At 42.2% G+C, this 16,787-nt stretch overlaps 1 protein-coding gene across 7 annotated transcripts in view; it reads right to left on the bottom strand.

The window, feature by feature from the left end:
* PICALM (phosphatidylinositol binding clathrin assembly protein) overlaps window positions 1-16,787 on the bottom strand; it is an 82,249-nt gene that overhangs the window by 6,564 nt on the left and 58,898 nt on the right. For 5 of the 7 annotated variants that reach the window (XM_063127192.1, XM_063127185.1, XM_063127189.1 and 2 more), the window contains 7 exons: window positions 12,258-12,365; window positions 11,596-11,727; window positions 11,466-11,496; window positions 10,728-10,827; window positions 6,673-6,696; window positions 3,625-3,684; window positions 1,256-1,360 (listed from right to left, as the gene is read on the bottom strand). In XM_063127192.1, coding sequence (XP_062983262.1) covers window positions 1,256-1,360; window positions 3,625-3,684; window positions 6,673-6,696; window positions 10,728-10,827; window positions 11,466-11,496; window positions 11,596-11,727; window positions 12,258-12,365 — 560 coding nt within the window. The remainder of the gene's footprint in view (window positions 1-1,255; window positions 1,361-3,624; window positions 3,685-6,672; window positions 6,697-10,727; window positions 10,828-11,465; window positions 11,497-11,595; window positions 11,728-12,257; window positions 12,366-16,787) is intronic. The other 2 variants (XM_063127186.1, XM_063127191.1) reach the window with 1 other exon arrangement.

Raw genomic sequence — 16,787 nt, 5'->3', positions numbered from 1 at the left:
GATGCAGATTTTTGCAAGGGGTTGTGTACGAAACAGAAACACAGCTAAGAAGCAGTAAAGATGCAACAAGCAAGATTCCACAAGGAAGAGTGAGATGTCCATGCTACAGCAATTCCATCTAAAACGGTGGCTTGTATGAACAACCGAGCAACCTCCTACAGAAATGAGTTTGAATCCTCTAACAAGCAAATGTGAAAAATCCCCCGTACATTTCTGATGTTTGCACACACTTCTATTTTGTTGCGTTCATAGGTAATATGAACAATGTGAACTGGCCGCTGCTTCTGAGCATGTGTACAAGCAGCCAAACAACTGCTTATTACTACTTACACCAGAAGTGGGCAACTTGTAGGCCAGAACATCTGGAGGCCTACAATTCTCATCACCCCACCACCAACACCATTGACCATACTGGGCTACTGGAAGCCAAAACATCTGGAGGACCACAAGCTGCTCACCATTGATCTATATAGTTACTTTATGGTTTTGTACAAAGGAATATTATTTATGGAGAAAATTGGTCACGCCAGAAGCATAACCAATTTTACCTATAACTTTGTCAGACTCTATCTCGTCTTGTGCTGTTATCCTGTGCTTCTTAATAACTGAACCATCATCTTTTCCTTTGTTACGATGTCCCTTCCACTCCTCGTGTGGCGCAGAGTGGTAAGCGGCAGTTACTGCAGCTGAAACTCTCCCCACGGCCTGAGTTCGATCCCAGCGGAAGCTGGTTCTCAGGCAGCCGGCTCAGGTCGACTCAGCCTTCCATCTTTCTGAGGTCGGTAAAATGAGGACCTAGCTAGCTGGGGGAAAGGTAACTGCAGCTGGGGAAGGCAATGGCAAACCACCCCACTACAAAGTCTGCCAAGAAAACGTCAGCGAAAGCAGGCATCCCTCTAGGAGTCAACAATGACTCAAGTGCTTGCATGAGAGATTCCTTTCCCTCCCCTCCTACTTAAAAAAAATGCTTCAGCAAGAACTGTTCCTGGACCCAATTCACCTCAATTATTTCATGCCTTCCAGCCCTCCTCTTCCCCATCTTCACTATTCCAGTCTTTGCTCTCCCTTTTTGTGCCTGTTTTACTTGGACTGCAAACCATCCATGCAGAGCTAGCTCAATGTGTGGAGCAGACGTAGCGTGCTACCAGACAACACAAACGAATCTACCATCAAAAACATACGATAGACACTTTTCTTGTGGACAGCTTGTGTGCTGTCAGAACCTTAAGGCTTTACGATCTAGTTCAACACCCACCTGGGCTCCCGATACAGGACCAAAAGGATTTGGAGGTCTCATGACAGGTTGGCTGTATATTAAGGTTGGTTGAGTCATTACTGGTACTCCTCCCATTTGGGATGGCTAAAAATCGAGAACACGGCAGAATTAATTTCATGCACATTTCTTTCAAAGGTCATTAGCCTCCGAATAGCATTGTAAGGCAGCCTTCCCCAACCTCACATCCTCTAGGCCAGCCTTCCTCAACCTGGGGCGCTCCAGATGTGTTGGACTGCATCTCCCAGAATGCCCCAGCCGGGCATTCTGGGAGTTGTAGTCCAGCACATCTGGAGCGCCCCAGGTTGAGGAAGGCTGCTCTAGGCATTTTGGACTACAACTTCCATCATAACCATAATGGGAGTTGTAGTCCAACACACCTGGAGTGCACCAAGTTGGGGATGACTACTGTAATCCAATAAACATCAAGAAGATGTTTAAAGCCATAGATGGGATACAGAGAAGAGCCTCCCCGCTCATGTCTTAGGGAAAGGGCTGGATGGTTATCAGGGAAACATTTAAGCAGAAAGCAGAACATCTGGCATTTAGGGGAGGTAACGGGTGCCACCGTGGTATAAACAATGCAGTTACTACATTTGAAAGTATCAAGGTTTTGTCGGCTCCCTCACCACACCTCCATACTTAACCTTGAAAAAGTTTGTTATGATGGCAAAATAAACGTATTATATTAGAACTGCTGAAAAAGCTAAAGGGATACGTTTGTAAAAACAACAACATGGACATACTTTATTAATTTCTGTAGATGTAAGGCGAGGTATCCAAACATTTTATTTTTCAATAACTTGATTTATAGTTATTTATAAAATGCATGGACGAGTATTTTTTTCTTGGTTATTTGTTACTTTGGAGTTAAGAAACATATAATATATATACCAGTGAATATGAACATGTATATACCTTATTTGAGTGATGCATAGAGGAGAGATCTTATTGATATATACACACACATATTATATTACTTTTATTGTACGGTGGAGAAGAAAAGTTTCAGGATGATTGTACTAACAGACCAACAACTTAATGGGCCTGTTCAGACAACACACTAAGCCCTGGTTAGACCACTAATTCTTTTGCAAAAAAAATGGTTAGTGAGCCTGTTTAAACCATGGTTATACAGCTACCATGGGTAGGAATGGTTCACATGACATGCTAAATCATGGTTCACATTACACACTAAGGCATAATGTGTAGCTCAAAATGCTTAACCACCTTGGCTTAGCATGTCATCTGAACAGGTTCAGTAATTCACTTACATGTGTTACAATTGGGGTTGTTAAGAAGGCATTGATTTTCACTTAATTACTGAACACTTACGTTTATAGTAATCACTCCACTGATTTAGTTTCCCATTGCATTCAGCTCCAAGCCAAACACTCAAGGCTAATCTACAAGTGCACAGCAGTAGAGGAGTGATTTCCAACCTCCATACCCTTCAGAGAACTCTTTATTGCATGCCAAGGAACCCCTGTATGTCTGCCAGAGGACTGTACATCTAGGGTGCACAACGTTCACGTAGAGTGCTGGTCACTCCACTAGCCTTCACCACCAGTGCAGGGGCTTTGGCAGGGGGAGAGAGACATTTTTCACAGAAACTCCTCTTGCCCTTACTGATCTTTCTATTAAAGGACCCCAAGGCTTCCTAGAACAGAGTTTAAGATAATTGCAACAAAGGATAGGACAGTAAAAGTTGAACATTACACGGCTTGGGACCACAATTCCTGATGGAACGCCTCTCCCGACATGAACCTACCCGTACACTGCGCTCAACATCTAAGGTCCTCCCCTGAGTGCCTGCTCCAAGGAAAGCTCGGAGGATGGCAACAAGGGAGAGGGCCTTTTCAGTGGTGGCCCCCCAATTATGGAATGATCTCCCCGATGAGGCTCGCCTGGTGCCAACATGGTTATCTTTTCGGTGCCAGGTCAAAACTTTTATCTTCTCCCAGGCATTTAACAGCATTTAACAACATATGCTAAGTTTGTTTGTTTGTTTAATGGCCCCCAGAACTGTTGTTGTTTAAATGGATACTGTTGCTTTATACTGTTGTTTTTAGTTTTTTATGGTTTTAAATTTTGTATACTTTTTTTTAATGTTCACTGTTTTTAACTTTTGCAAACCGCCTCGAGAGCTTCGGTTATGGGGTGCTATATAAATGTAATAAATAAATAAACAAATAAACATTAGGTATTTTTCTGGCAAAATGAAGTCACAAACCAAGATCAAGTGGGGTTGAAGCAAGCAAGCACTGGGGATGTGGGAAGACAAACAATGCTACAGGCCAAGGCAACAGTACTCCTGACATGATTTCAAATAAACGTAAACATTTACTAACCATTCCATAGCCCATCATTCCTGTTGGTGTTGTAGCAGGATAGGCCATGACGGGCGGTGCCTAGTGGGAAAGAGACAATGTTGAACTGTATAGAAGGGGGAGGGGGAGAGTTTCACACAAAGGGGAGAGAGTAGTGAGTTGCCTTGACTGTCTGAGGCAACTGACAGCCAATCAGTTGATTATTGACAGTGCCAGAACTTACTAGAAAGTTCACATTACCATCCTTGCAGGGCAGCCATTAAGTCTTTAAGCTAAACACAGTTGCAAATGTATAAGATTGTACATTACAGGTGGTGTCAACCTGATTCGATTAAGATATAAAGGCGTCTCCCTAGGCAATATGAACGTAGCATACTAAATGAAGCAGTGAGCGTTTAAGTTAGGGAGTTTCTCAAAAACACTAACTCAACTGCTATTAACTCATTCCTAAAGCTGCATGAAAATTAAACCCTAATTGATGGGATTCACACAGCCACAAAATGAATGGTTAGAGGCTTGCGATGTAATCCCGTGAACCTGAACAGGTCCATATCTGATCACATCTACCTAAACAGGAGAAAAATGGGATCCATGTAAGCTTCCGAGTTTTCTAAAGAGGAAGAGGAGGCTAAAGGGAAGCTTTTCAATCAAAAGGAAGGTTATGATTATATATATATATATATATATATATATATATATATATATATATATATATATATGAATGAATGAATAGGACTAGATCAAAAAGATGAGCATCTTCAAGAAGAGTATGGGGTATTGTGTTTTTTTCTTTGCCTGGCATTGTTGAGGTTAAGAGCAAGCATATTGCCTCATATTGAGGCAGTAGCTAAATCCTGTCGTTTTTTCCTGTATAATATTGCCAGGATTCGATCATTTTTGTCTGTCTCTTCTGCCAAGATTCTTGTTCATGCATTGGTTATTTCTTGGTTGGACTACTGCAACCTTCTTCTCACTGGCCTTCCTTCTTCTCACATCAGTTCGTTGGTTTCTGTTCACCACTCTGCTGCTAAGATCATCTTCTTGGCTCGCCGCTCTGACCATGTTACTCCACTTCTGAAATCTCTTCATTGGCTTCCAATTCACTTCAGAATTCAATATAAACTTCTCCTGTTGACCTACAAAGCTTTTCACTGTCTAGCTCCTTCCTATCTTTCCTCTCTCATCTCACACTATTGCCCCGCTCGTGCTCTTCGCTCCTCTGATGCCATGTTTCTCGCCTGCCCAAGGGTCTCTACTTCCCTTGCTCGGCTTCGTGTATTTTCTTCAGCTGCCCCTTACGCCTGGAACGCTCTTCCAGAACATTTGAGAACTACAAGTTCAATCGCAGCTTTTAAAGCTCAGCTAAAAACTTTTCTTTTTCCTAAAGCTTTTAAAACTTGATTTTGCTCTGACTTTTACACTGCCTGTTTGGTGCATTCTCTTCCCCTCCTTATTGTTTTATTATGATTTTATTAGAATGTAAGCCTATGCGGCAGGGTCTTGCTATTTTACTCTGTTTTACTCTGTACAGCACCATGTACATTGATGGTGCTATATAAATTAATAATAATAATAATAATAATAATAATAATAATAATAATAAGTATATCACCTCCACCTCAAAATCACTGAAACTTAAACTTGTGAAATTCTGCCTGCTAGAAAGAATGGTGCTTCTTGTTTATCTCACTGGAAACTTAGGTCAAAACTGTTTTTAATGCTCTACTGCATCGTAGTCACAAATCTTGGAAGTGGGACAATTCCTATAAAATATGGCAAAATAGTGGAATACACAAATGTACAACCCACACTGGGAACTCCTCCTACACAAACCACACTGAAGCTAAGGGCAGGGGTGTGGATACAAGAGCACTGTTGTGTAAAAAGCCTTTATAGCAGCTATTTCCTTAGGTCCTAAAGCTTAGGAGATTTAACCCTCTGAAAAGGACGTTTCCATAGGATCTGGGGCATGGGGGCTTTGATGATTGGTCCTGTGAACTGCAATACCCGTTTGACAACAGAATCCAACTTGCTACTGCTATCATGGTTAATGAAATGACAAGTGATTAATATTCATACAGCTGAATAAGCAAATTACGCGTATGCATATGGCTATACATTTGCTGGGCTTGTAAGTGCTTAAGGCTAGCTTAGAATTTTCCCCACAATGAGAGGAATACAGGGAAAGACCAACAGTAGTACGGAAGGGCTAAGTTGACATACCGCCTTAATAAAGAAGAGCTAAAGAATTAAAATCAGTAAGATTTTTGCTGTAAGGCAATTCAGTCACAATATCCATGTATAAAGCAGGCTGGGTAAACCATGCTCAAGGTAACTGTAAGAAAAGGGAAGATCCCGCCGTCAATTAAGGAACTTACCTTAAACAGGTATTTGGAATATATTAAAGCCATTAGTGACTTCATTCTTTAGCTCTTATTGACACCTATGAACAATTAGGCTGACTGGTAATTTGTGGGGGGTTGAGTTGTCATTTTAACCATCATTATTACACTTTTTTTGTGCTGAAATGAGATGGAATTTTTCTTAGAAGTACATTTCAGGAGTTAGGATCAGCCCTTCATGAACACAACCAAACGGGTGGGGATTTTTTCCACTCCGTTTAGCATTTTGGGACATATTGGTCTCTCCCTAGTTGAAATCAAGTCTACAAAGAGTGGAGTGTGAACAGAAGCCTGTGAAGTTTCATGCAGTTATCCAAATGCACAAATGCCTTTTTTATTTAATTTATTCAAATGCATTAAAAAAGGCAGTACATACACACACACACACACATCAGCTATCTGGCAGCAAATGGCAGAGTTTAAAGCAAGAAAAAAAATCATCTTAGTATTTTCCATGCCATAAATGGCGTCAAGAGGCCTGCAGGACACCCATAAGATCTGGATATGCTAGAAGCTGCTCAGGATTTCCATCATGCCCCAAAGATCTTAACGTAAGAAAAGTGTGGAATAGCAGGAATATGAGATTCTGCTGTAGTGGTTAATATCAGCATGCCGATTTGATTGCGAAAAAGGGGGAAAAAAGAGGCTGCAGGTTTTGTTCACTTACGTATTGTGGAAAATGCATGCCATTCTGTTTCCCCCGGAAGAACAATTACATAATGCAATAACACTGGATTAGAAATGAGTACTTACACAACAGAGTATATACAGAGCATTTTAGTCACAAATGCACTTAATAACCCTGAAATATAAATTATTGTAATCCAAAGCCACTTAAAATGAAGCATCTGGTTAAAAAAAAAAGAAGAAGAAGGACACTGACAAGGTTGACAAGCCCACAACACGACCTCCGTGCTGACATGTTATTAACGTGTTTCATATGGGCAAGCTTTTCAAAAAAACATGGATTTCAGAAATACCGGAATCCACCAATTAAAGGCAAAGCATTCAGAAGGGAACCAGAAGACAAATGGAGTTAAGACAGACGATGAAGGAAAGTGGGTTAGTCCTACCTATCCTAACAGTTCATTTAAGAAAACAAGAACTTAGCTTTGGATGTGACATAGCACAGCCTTTCTCCTGTAGCACAGACCCCCAAAACACACAGACCCCCAAACACCCCCCAGACCCCCACTATACGTAGAGAGATTTGGAGAAGCGCTCAAATATGCTTTCCCCGCATCTGCAGTTTAAAGTGGTATAGTCCAGGAAAACTGTACCACATGACAGGTTGGCTCTTAAATGATTAAGTGATCTATTTAGAAGCAACACTCTTTGGGCATGAGAAGCTACGGCAGAACTAGATGTTATAGGGTGTGTGTTGTGTGTAGGGACCTCCCTCATCATGTCACTGAAGCACTGGAGCTTTGAAAGGAAGAATTTGAAGGCGGGAAGAGGTGCTCAACCCTTTCCCACGTTCTGCCAACTCTCCCCAGAAAGTGCCCTCCAGGTAGCTTTGTAAGTGGTTTTATCTCCCCATCAATAACTGGAAGAAGGGGGGCATTTGTAGCAGAGAACAGCATTTCCTCTCTCTCCAACCCTTCCCTGTAAATGCTCCTCCTCTCATCCTCACCATTCCCATGATCTCAAGCAAATAGAAGAGTGTTTAGTCTAGCCTTCCACTTCCTATTTTAAAGAACAGAGAGAGCCGAGAAGGCAGGCCAGAATATCCAGCAGATAGGCACATGCTGAACTCACACTCATTTAGGCAGGCTTAAGCCTGCATACCTGTGCACCAGGTGATGATTGTACTTCTTTAGAGGGAAAGGGCTGCTTTCAGTAGCTCTTACTCTGACCATTAGCACTGTGATAATGCCTCCACTTGGGAGCACTCCTTTGGAGTTATCCCTAGCCCCATTTGAGAAGAGAAGATTGAGGGGAGACATGATAGCACTCTTCAAATACTTAAAAGGTTGTCACACAGAGGAGGGCCAGGATCTCTTCTCGATCCTCCCTGAGTGCAAGACATGGAATAACAGGCTCAAGTTAAAGGAAGCCAGATTCAGGATGGACATCAGGAAAAACTTCCTGACTGTTAGAGCAATACGACAATGGAATCAGTTGCCTGGTGAGGTTGTGGGCTCTCCCACACTAGAGGCCTTCAAGAGGCAGCTGGACAAGCATCTGTCAGGGATGCTTTAGGGTGGATTCCTGCATTGAGCAGGGGGTTGGACTCGATGGCCTTGTAGGCCCCTTCCAACTCTGCTATTCTATGATTGTATGATTTACCCTCTGCCCTGAGCCATCTCCCGGGAATACTACGTTCCTAGTACAAAAGCTGCGTCAAGAACATTCAGAACCATGGTATTACAATCCATACACATACTGGTAATATTGACAGTGATTATGAATCATCACTTCCAAGCACATTAAAAATACACAAGGCTGGCATCCATTACCGATGAATTTTCCCTGCATGCAAGTCCTCAGTAAGGTGACAATGGATTGAACACATTAGGCATCTCTTCCCAAATTCTTTAACAAAACGTAGACAGAATTAGTCATGAGGATTTATTCTCCTGTGCCGTTTCTGTCGTGCAATATCCTCCTATTAGTAGCAATTCAAGTCTTCCTTTGGTGCCTCTGTGCAGTCACATGGGGATTTGCAAGCCACAACTTGGAACCTTTCAGAGCAGTCTCAGGACCCCTTGCCTCTCCAAGTGTTCTTGCCCCAAGACTGCAACCACGGTTTCGCGTATCCCCCCCCCCCATCAGAATGACACTACGGCTCCGTTTAGAAGACAACTTAAGCCATGGCTTTAACCACAGTGGTTAAGCCAGAAAGCCAGGCTGTGTTCAGAAGACACCTTAAACCACGGCTTTAACCATGGTGAATAAAGCAAAAAGCCTTATTCATAGAATCATAGAATAGCAGAGTTGGAAGGGGCCTACAAGGCCATCGAGTCCAACCCCCTGCTCAATGCAGGAATCCACCCTAAAGCATCCCTGACAGATGGTTTTCCAGCTGCCCCTTGAATGCCTCTAGTGTGGGAGATCCCACAACCTCCCTAGGTAACTGATTCCATTGTCGTACTGCTCTAACAGTCAGGAAGTTTTTCCTGATGTCCAGCTGGAATCTGGCTTCCTTTAACTTGAGCCCGTTATTCCGTGTCCTGCACTCTGGGAGGATCGAGAAGAGATCCTGGCCCTCCTCTGTGTGGCAACCTTTTAAGTATTTGAAGACTGCTATCATGTCTCCCCTCAATCTTCTCTTCTCCAGGTTAAACATGCCCAGTTCTTTCAGTCTCTCTTCATAGGGCTTTGTTTCCAGACCCCTGAGCATCCTGGTTGCCCTCCTCTGAACACGCTCCAGCTTGTCTGCGTCCTAATTGAATTGTGGAGCCCAGAACTGGACACAATACTCTAGATGAGGCCTAACCAGGGCCGAATAGAGAGGAACCAGTACCTCCCGTGATACGGAAGCTATACTTCTATTAATGTAGCTCAAAATAGCATTGGCCTTTTTTGCAGCCATATCGCACTGTTAGCTCATATTCAGCTTGCAATCTACAACAATTCCAAGATCCTTCTCGTTCGTAGTATTGCTGAGCCAAGTCTCCCCATCTTGTAACTGTGCCTTTGGTTTCTATTTCCTAAATGTAGAACTTGGCATTTATCCCTATTAAATTTCATCCTGTTGTTTTCAGCCCAGCACTCCAGCCTATCAAGATCACTTTGAAGTTTGTTTCTGTCTTCCAGGGTATTAGCTATCCCACCCAATTTTGTGTCATCTGCAAATTTGATAAGCGTTCCCTGCACCTTCTCGTCCAAATCATTAATAAAAATGTTGAAGAGTGGTTAAAGCCATGGTTTAAGGTGTCTTCTTAAAAGGCCCTACATGAAAAGTCAGTGTTGAACAGTAGATTGGTCATTTGACTTGGCACAGGGAGAATTGGGTTCAAATCCAGTCTCAGCCAAACTCACTGGCTGCCCATGTGCAAGTCACTCTCTATTTTTTCTCTCTCAGCCCAATCTCATTCACACAACTGTTATGGGGGAAATGGAATAACCCTACAGCCAGGTTCCAGTGGATTTCCCAGCTTCATAAACTATGGTTTATGAAGCTGGGAATGAGCACTCTTTTCCCATTCCCTCTTCTTCTGTTCACTGGCTTTGATGCTTCATTCCTGGCTTGTATTAAGCCAGAGTTCCTCATTAAATCTGAACCATTCCTGGCTTCAGAAACCATGAATCATCTGAACCCAGCCTGTGTATGCTATCTTCAGCTCTGTAAAAGGAATGGTTGGATAACTGAATGAAAAATTGAACCTATTTGGGAATGGCGATCCTGGTGAGATGAATCCTATATTCGCTACCCTGTTTTGTCACTCAAGAAATATATTTCACCACTTCTAACCTGAGAAGCAGGCCCCAGTCTTCTTTTAAGACAGAGGTTGAGTGATGTGCTGTGAGATTTTCTGATAAGAGTTTAATAGAGCTGATTTTAATACAATTGATTTCATACGGTGGGCAATAAATACCCAATCAAATATAATCCAAGTGAAATCTATTAGGTTACCGTGGGCTCCAACTGTGTGTTCCCAGGTTCCCTGTATCTCCTATGGAAATTCTTGATAACCTCCTACACTTTCACAATACATTATGAGCTATGTTATGATACCATAAGCAAGTTATGATACCATGAGTAAGACAATAACTCACCATTGTTGGAGCATTCCATGCTGTCGTTGGAGCAACTTTAGGTTGCCAGTTCGAGCCCCCAGTTAGTTTCTTTTCTCCTGGTTGTGTCCAATTCACATCACTTCAAATAAATGTTTAACACATTAAAACTGGCTGCTTTTTCTTGCAGACATATTAAAAAGTAGATGAAGTATATCTTTTAAAAAAGCCTAAAGAAAGTTCTTATTCAGGATCCCTACAAATCTCAATATCTTAGAGAAACCTGCTTAAGCCTCCAAACATAGCTAGATAAAAATGAAAGCAGTCAGACTTCATTCAGTGAAAGCCACCGGCTCAAACCTCACATAAATAAGCCAAAGTGGCAAGGTCTAAGGCAAGCAGGCATAAAAGAGAGGGTGGGAAGGGGGAGGAATGGGGACTGTTCAGTCCCTGGATAACCAAGTCCTCTTATCTGGAAGCCTGGAATTCTGAAATGTACTGATTGTTGCAAAACAGAGACAGCTCTAAGATCGTAAAGGCCACTTGCTCGTCTGCAGCATCCTTCAATCAGAGACTGAGTGCTCCTCCCTCATCGCCAGACGTTTGCTATCCTATCCAGAAACCGAAACCAAGGAGGAGGCATTGTTACCACTGCCTCCTATCCGTTTCAACAGGATACTGAACAGCATGCATTTGCCATACAAAGTTGCTGTGAAGATACGCTTAGAAGTTTTTTTAAAAAAAATATGTTTGCATATTGCTGGATTGAGAAACACTCACTTTTTAGTTGTTCCATTTCCAATGCCCAAATCTGTTACAAAACAAGAAAATCATTGGAAGCAATTCATTTAAGAAAATGGCATAAAAGGGTTGGCTTTGGCTTGTTAAAGTTTCTAGCAAAAATACTTACTGCCCACAAGATTGGCTAAAGATGAATCCAGATCATCCAACACTAACTTGTTAGGTGGTGCTTTGGAAGTTGGAAGACTCTGGTTTTGAGAAGTCACTGTTGGTTTTAGGAGTCCACCTAATTCATCAAACCCTTTAAAACACACACACACACACACACACCAAGAAGTATTAAGTGCAAGGCAATCCATTTCAACATAGCATCAGACATTTTAAAATCGGTATTTTATTACCTACATGTGTTAAAGCTGCAAGTGCCGTTGAAAGAAATATGATGCTGTGTTTCTAAGTCAAAAACTGGGGCTAATATTGTCATTTTTTTTCCATTTTTTTTTTTGAGGCGAAGAAATGGCAATTCCAGACACTCGGCACCCAGGATCCAAAGAAAAATCCCATAGCTGTAGCAGCACTAGTCTGCTGCAGCAAAGAGTCTTGTGGGACCTTATAGATATAATGCAACATAGCTCTAGGAACTACTTCATCAGGTGTTTAAAGAAGTTCAGGCATTTGATGACGTATTCCATCAAAGCTTATTTCAAAAGGAATCTGATCATATTTAGGATTCCAGAGCATCCAGAGAGCTACATTTAGGCATGTCTAGAGGCCAGTGAGGTTTTTAACATTTAACATTAGTATTTAATAATAGCTATTTAAAAGACCTACCACCAGAATCCACCGGGGCATTTGAAGTTTTGTTTCCAAACACAGACTCAAAGTCGACATTAAGGCCTGCTGCGGGGTGCGACGGAGCAACAGGAGATGGAGTGAACCCTACAGACAGACATTGGAATAATGTTAAACTTGTTTATATACAGTAAGTGAACTCTCAACATAAAAATGACTCTCAAGGAGTAGTTTTAATGACCGTAAAGGATTACCGGCATTCTAACGTTGGAAGAGACATCTGCAGGAACAGCATGGCTTTATGACCCGAGAGGAAAGGTCCGTGATGCAAAAAATGATACATTCAAGTTCACATGTGCATATAGAATTAGGGTCATTGATGGAAGTAGGCATAGGCAGGGACCTTCAGGATCGGGGGGGGGGGCAAATGTGGCCCTCCTGGGGCCCTCATCTGGTCCACCGGGCTTCCCCAGATGGCCATACCTACACCCTGTCCATGGCCCCAAGCCACTACTCACTAACCACGGTTTGGCGATTTCCTGACCCCTTTCCCTTTGGCCAAACACACAACTGGAATGCAAGTTCCAAGCGCATTTCTCCATGACTGAATTCAGCCCATAGGCTGAAAGAGGGTCCCCACACCTGGCATAGGCAGCCTCCTTGACTCAAATTCCGCATTCCTAAAATGTTTCCCATTCCCAACTCATCCTTTAATGCAGAAAAGGCGGGATCGTTCAAAACAAGGTAACATGGTCACAGAGAAAGACTCTATTTTGACAGTGCTATGCTATCTGAGAGCAGATTTCTTCTGCAACGACTTCTTAGTTTCCCGTTTCAGTCCATTCTCTGCAAAACGGTCATTTCTGTTCTGGAGCAGTATTCAAAATTACACACACTCCCCTTTGTTTTCCCACCACCATCTCTCATCCCTGACAGGTTGAGCAATTCCCTGGCATCTGAATTGCTAAACCACAAACACTTCCATGAGATTGAGGACCAACATCATGTCTACTTTAATCCTGAGCTTCTGAATTAAGTGGCCATAAACACAAGTAAGCCATGAGCCAAGCTCATGTTTTAAACTCCATTTTCATCTGGCACCCATGATATGCATCCTGCAGCCACCTATATATCCTACCTTTCTAACTTTTATTTAAAAAAAACCCAAGCCTGCTGCTAAAATGTACAGATGTCTTTAAATATATATATATATATATATATATATATATATATATATATATGTGTGTGTGTGTGTGTGTGTGTGTGTGTGTATACCAGTTATGGTAATACACGAATGCTTATGGCCACCGGCATCATAACTCAGACGGACGACACATGATTAATTTGAAATACAAATGCTACCAGTTTCCTTAGGCAGAATGCTAAATCAACATGTACACTGCTTTTCCTTTTACTGAAAATCAGTACGTTGGTAAAATCCCAAGCATACTGACTGCTCCAGAAAGATTCCCTAATCAAATCAGGCTGATGCAGTAGCAAAAACAGTACTATTGGTATTAGGAATAATAAGGCAAGGGACTAAAAGAGACAAAGCAAATATAATTGGGGTATATAAACAGATGTCAATTCCCAATCTACTACAGTATATGCAGCTCTGAGTGCCCCTTAAATAATTATAATATTATTATTGTAGAGTTGGAGATGGTATAGAAAAGGATACTAAAATCATCAGAGGGTAGAACATCTTTCCTACAAAGGAAGACTGAAAAGCATGAGGCTTTTTAGGTTTGAAGAAGAGTCAAAGAGGCAGGATAGAAGTTCATAATCAGGAACTGCATGTGCTGTCAGGACCTTACTGGAAGTTAGACACTAGAACCTGGGAGTTATCCTGCGAAATGTGCAATACTTTGAAATGAAATCTTTATTGCTAAAAGCGATAACCCATCAAAATTTGACATAATAAAAACAACTAAAAAGAGAAGCTAAAATGAATAAATTGAGTTAAAAATGGATAATATAAAGTAAAATGAAAATAATGAGCACAAATGGAATATAAAGATAAAAAGCACATTATACTGGTTGAAGCTGGCTAGCACGAGTGACTCCAGACTCCCCAAAAATGCTTCTTAGAGCAACTACAATGTGGAATACATAATGTAATAAAAATTGGCACCACAAGAGGTTTTAGTCGTCACTAGAAAAGGCAGATTCCTGGCATCAGCCAAAACTGAAATTGACAGAGCCTTAATAAATGCACCTAACCTTGGTAAATGCAGCATTATGCTGACTAACAGCTGCCATGGATGAACAAGAACGGCCATCTCCACCACAACCTGCTTGCAAGCGCCTCCCAAGATGGACTAGATGGCTCATCTTTGGTCAGATCAAAGCAGTTCTTATGCTCTTAACACTGAATCACACTACCACTGTGGTAGCTACTTCAATACAGAACTCTATGGACGCCATTCCAGACGGATGTTGTGCTAAGCAACTTCCCACGCCGTTAACCTATTTCCGCGAGGGCAGTACATGCACACACAGAAAAATCGGGTTGCCCTGGCATGGTTGAAGTCACCCCAAACCATGCAGACTGCTTCCCACACAGCTCCATTTTCAAGTACTGCAATTCTAACACTGAAATTGAATCAAAATGAAAGTTCTCCATGGTCTCTGTATTTCATAAATTATTACATAATAAAATAATAGCAATAGTAGATCTATATGCCACCTGCAGGCAGCCTTGTTCAAAATGTTCTAGACCTGGAACTTTTTGGTGGGATCCCACGCCCAACAAAGGGCATGGTTCCTCTTCAGCCACCACAGCAGTGACTGGAGAGTTCTTTTAGTGAGAAACTAAGCTGAATTCTTCCTTACTTTGGTAATTTCCTCCTCCTTGTTCCTTGAATTCTTTTCTCTCCCTTCTGTTTTGCGTTTTATTCTAATCTAATCTACTGTGCCTTTGGGCACCCTGTCTGTCAGGGTCTCAGGGCTGATGGCCTTGAGGGGCCCCTTTCAAAAGTGTTTGAAGTATGGGAGCAGACTTCCCCCCCCCCCATAGAAGAACATTCTTCCTGCCTGCTTTGCCTGGGAAAGTGGCATTTTATTGAGAACTGCCTCCATTCCTAGACGTTTACCCGGCAGGCTTGCTGGAATCACTCATTCAGAATCAAAGCGCTGTTTGTGGGAACAGAAGCTCCATGTGACTGATGCTGTAGCAGGTAAAGTTTGTTCCGCCAGAAAAACTACCTCTGATATTTGCTCCACACCAGCACCAGCCATGTCACTATGGGCAAAGGATGCAGCGACTCCTGCTGCCACTGCTGCAGTGCATGGGACTTCTCTTCTGACAGTGTCCACAGAGATACTTCCACTTCCTGCCCAAACGGTGATCTTTAAAGTACCACTGCATTCTTCGGTACCAAGATGGGCTCTTTCACCCAACGTGGACCCCAGCTTTTACCTACAACATCCAGTCTCTTTTCATTAAGACCAACAAATAGTTGTTGGTCCTAACGAAGGATTACATTATATCTTCTCAGCACTTCTGATTTATCTGTGTTATGAGATCGCCAAACATCCAATGATTCGGCCTTTCTACCAGAGCGATGGCTTCTTCTGCGGCATTCCTTAGAGATGTTCCTCTCAGAGGTCTGCCATTCTACTACCTGGTCTCAGCCTCCACCTTCATATGAGATTGCCAACTGAATGTCTGTGTGTGGACTGTTGTGGCTTTTGGCCAGCCACATGTTCTCTCACAGCTGATGCCAAAAATCACTGCCCGTCTTCCAGGTAACTTAGCTTAATAACCTAGATGTGTAGTTCTTTGAGTGGTCATCTTGGTCACACAACCCACCCTCTGCTATAGGTGCCTCAGACCTTTTCCTTCATCTCTTGTGTTCAACTTGGCCGATGTGTCAGTCTGAGGAACTGAATGGGAACAGTGGGAGCCGCACCCTTTGTGCGTGCACAGTGGGGCAGGGGAAGCTCAGCCCTGGAATGGTCTGAAGGCTCTTCACAGGCACAGAACCCATACATGTGTATGCACAACTGACCACTCAAAGAACCAGTTAAAGGTACGCAACTGGTCCTCCCCCCGTATATAACAGCCAATAAAGATGTTACCTTAAATAGGAAGAATATGTATTTTTATAGAGTGAAAGTTTGCTGAGCTTTTTAACTTAAATTTAAAACACATTTCCAGGATGAAGATAAAGACAGTGGCTTTCAGGTTACTAATTAGGGAAGCGGCAGGTAAGCTATTTATTCCAAGTGCTTTAAAAGAGCGTTATGAACCGCCTCCTGTTGATCACTACTTCTTTCAATTTTTGGTTACTCATTACCAAAAGGTAAGACATCAACAGTGGGAAAGTTGGTTTTTAAAAGTCAGTATCTGCAACTTTTTGGGCAAGGTCATTGTTAAGCTTTTTTTAAAAAAAAACCAAAACAATTTGGGCTGTTTGATGCTTTAAGTAATTATTTTTGGAAGTGTTGACCAGTGTTGAAAAATTCACCTTAAGTATTGTTAAGGGATCAGGGATCGTATTTCTGCATAGGCTTAGAGTTTCAGTTCCACCCACATGCTTTCAGAAGGAGGTGTTAAGCAATTAG

Source organism: Elgaria multicarinata, chromosome 5, assembly GCF_023053635.1.
Source record: "Elgaria multicarinata webbii isolate HBS135686 ecotype San Diego chromosome 5, rElgMul1.1.pri, whole genome shotgun sequence".
Classification (NCBI taxonomy): domain Eukaryota; kingdom Metazoa; phylum Chordata; class Lepidosauria; order Squamata; family Anguidae; genus Elgaria; species Elgaria multicarinata.
The sequence above is the reverse complement of the archived record's forward strand: the minus strand, read 5'-3'. Positions and strand labels throughout refer to the sequence as shown.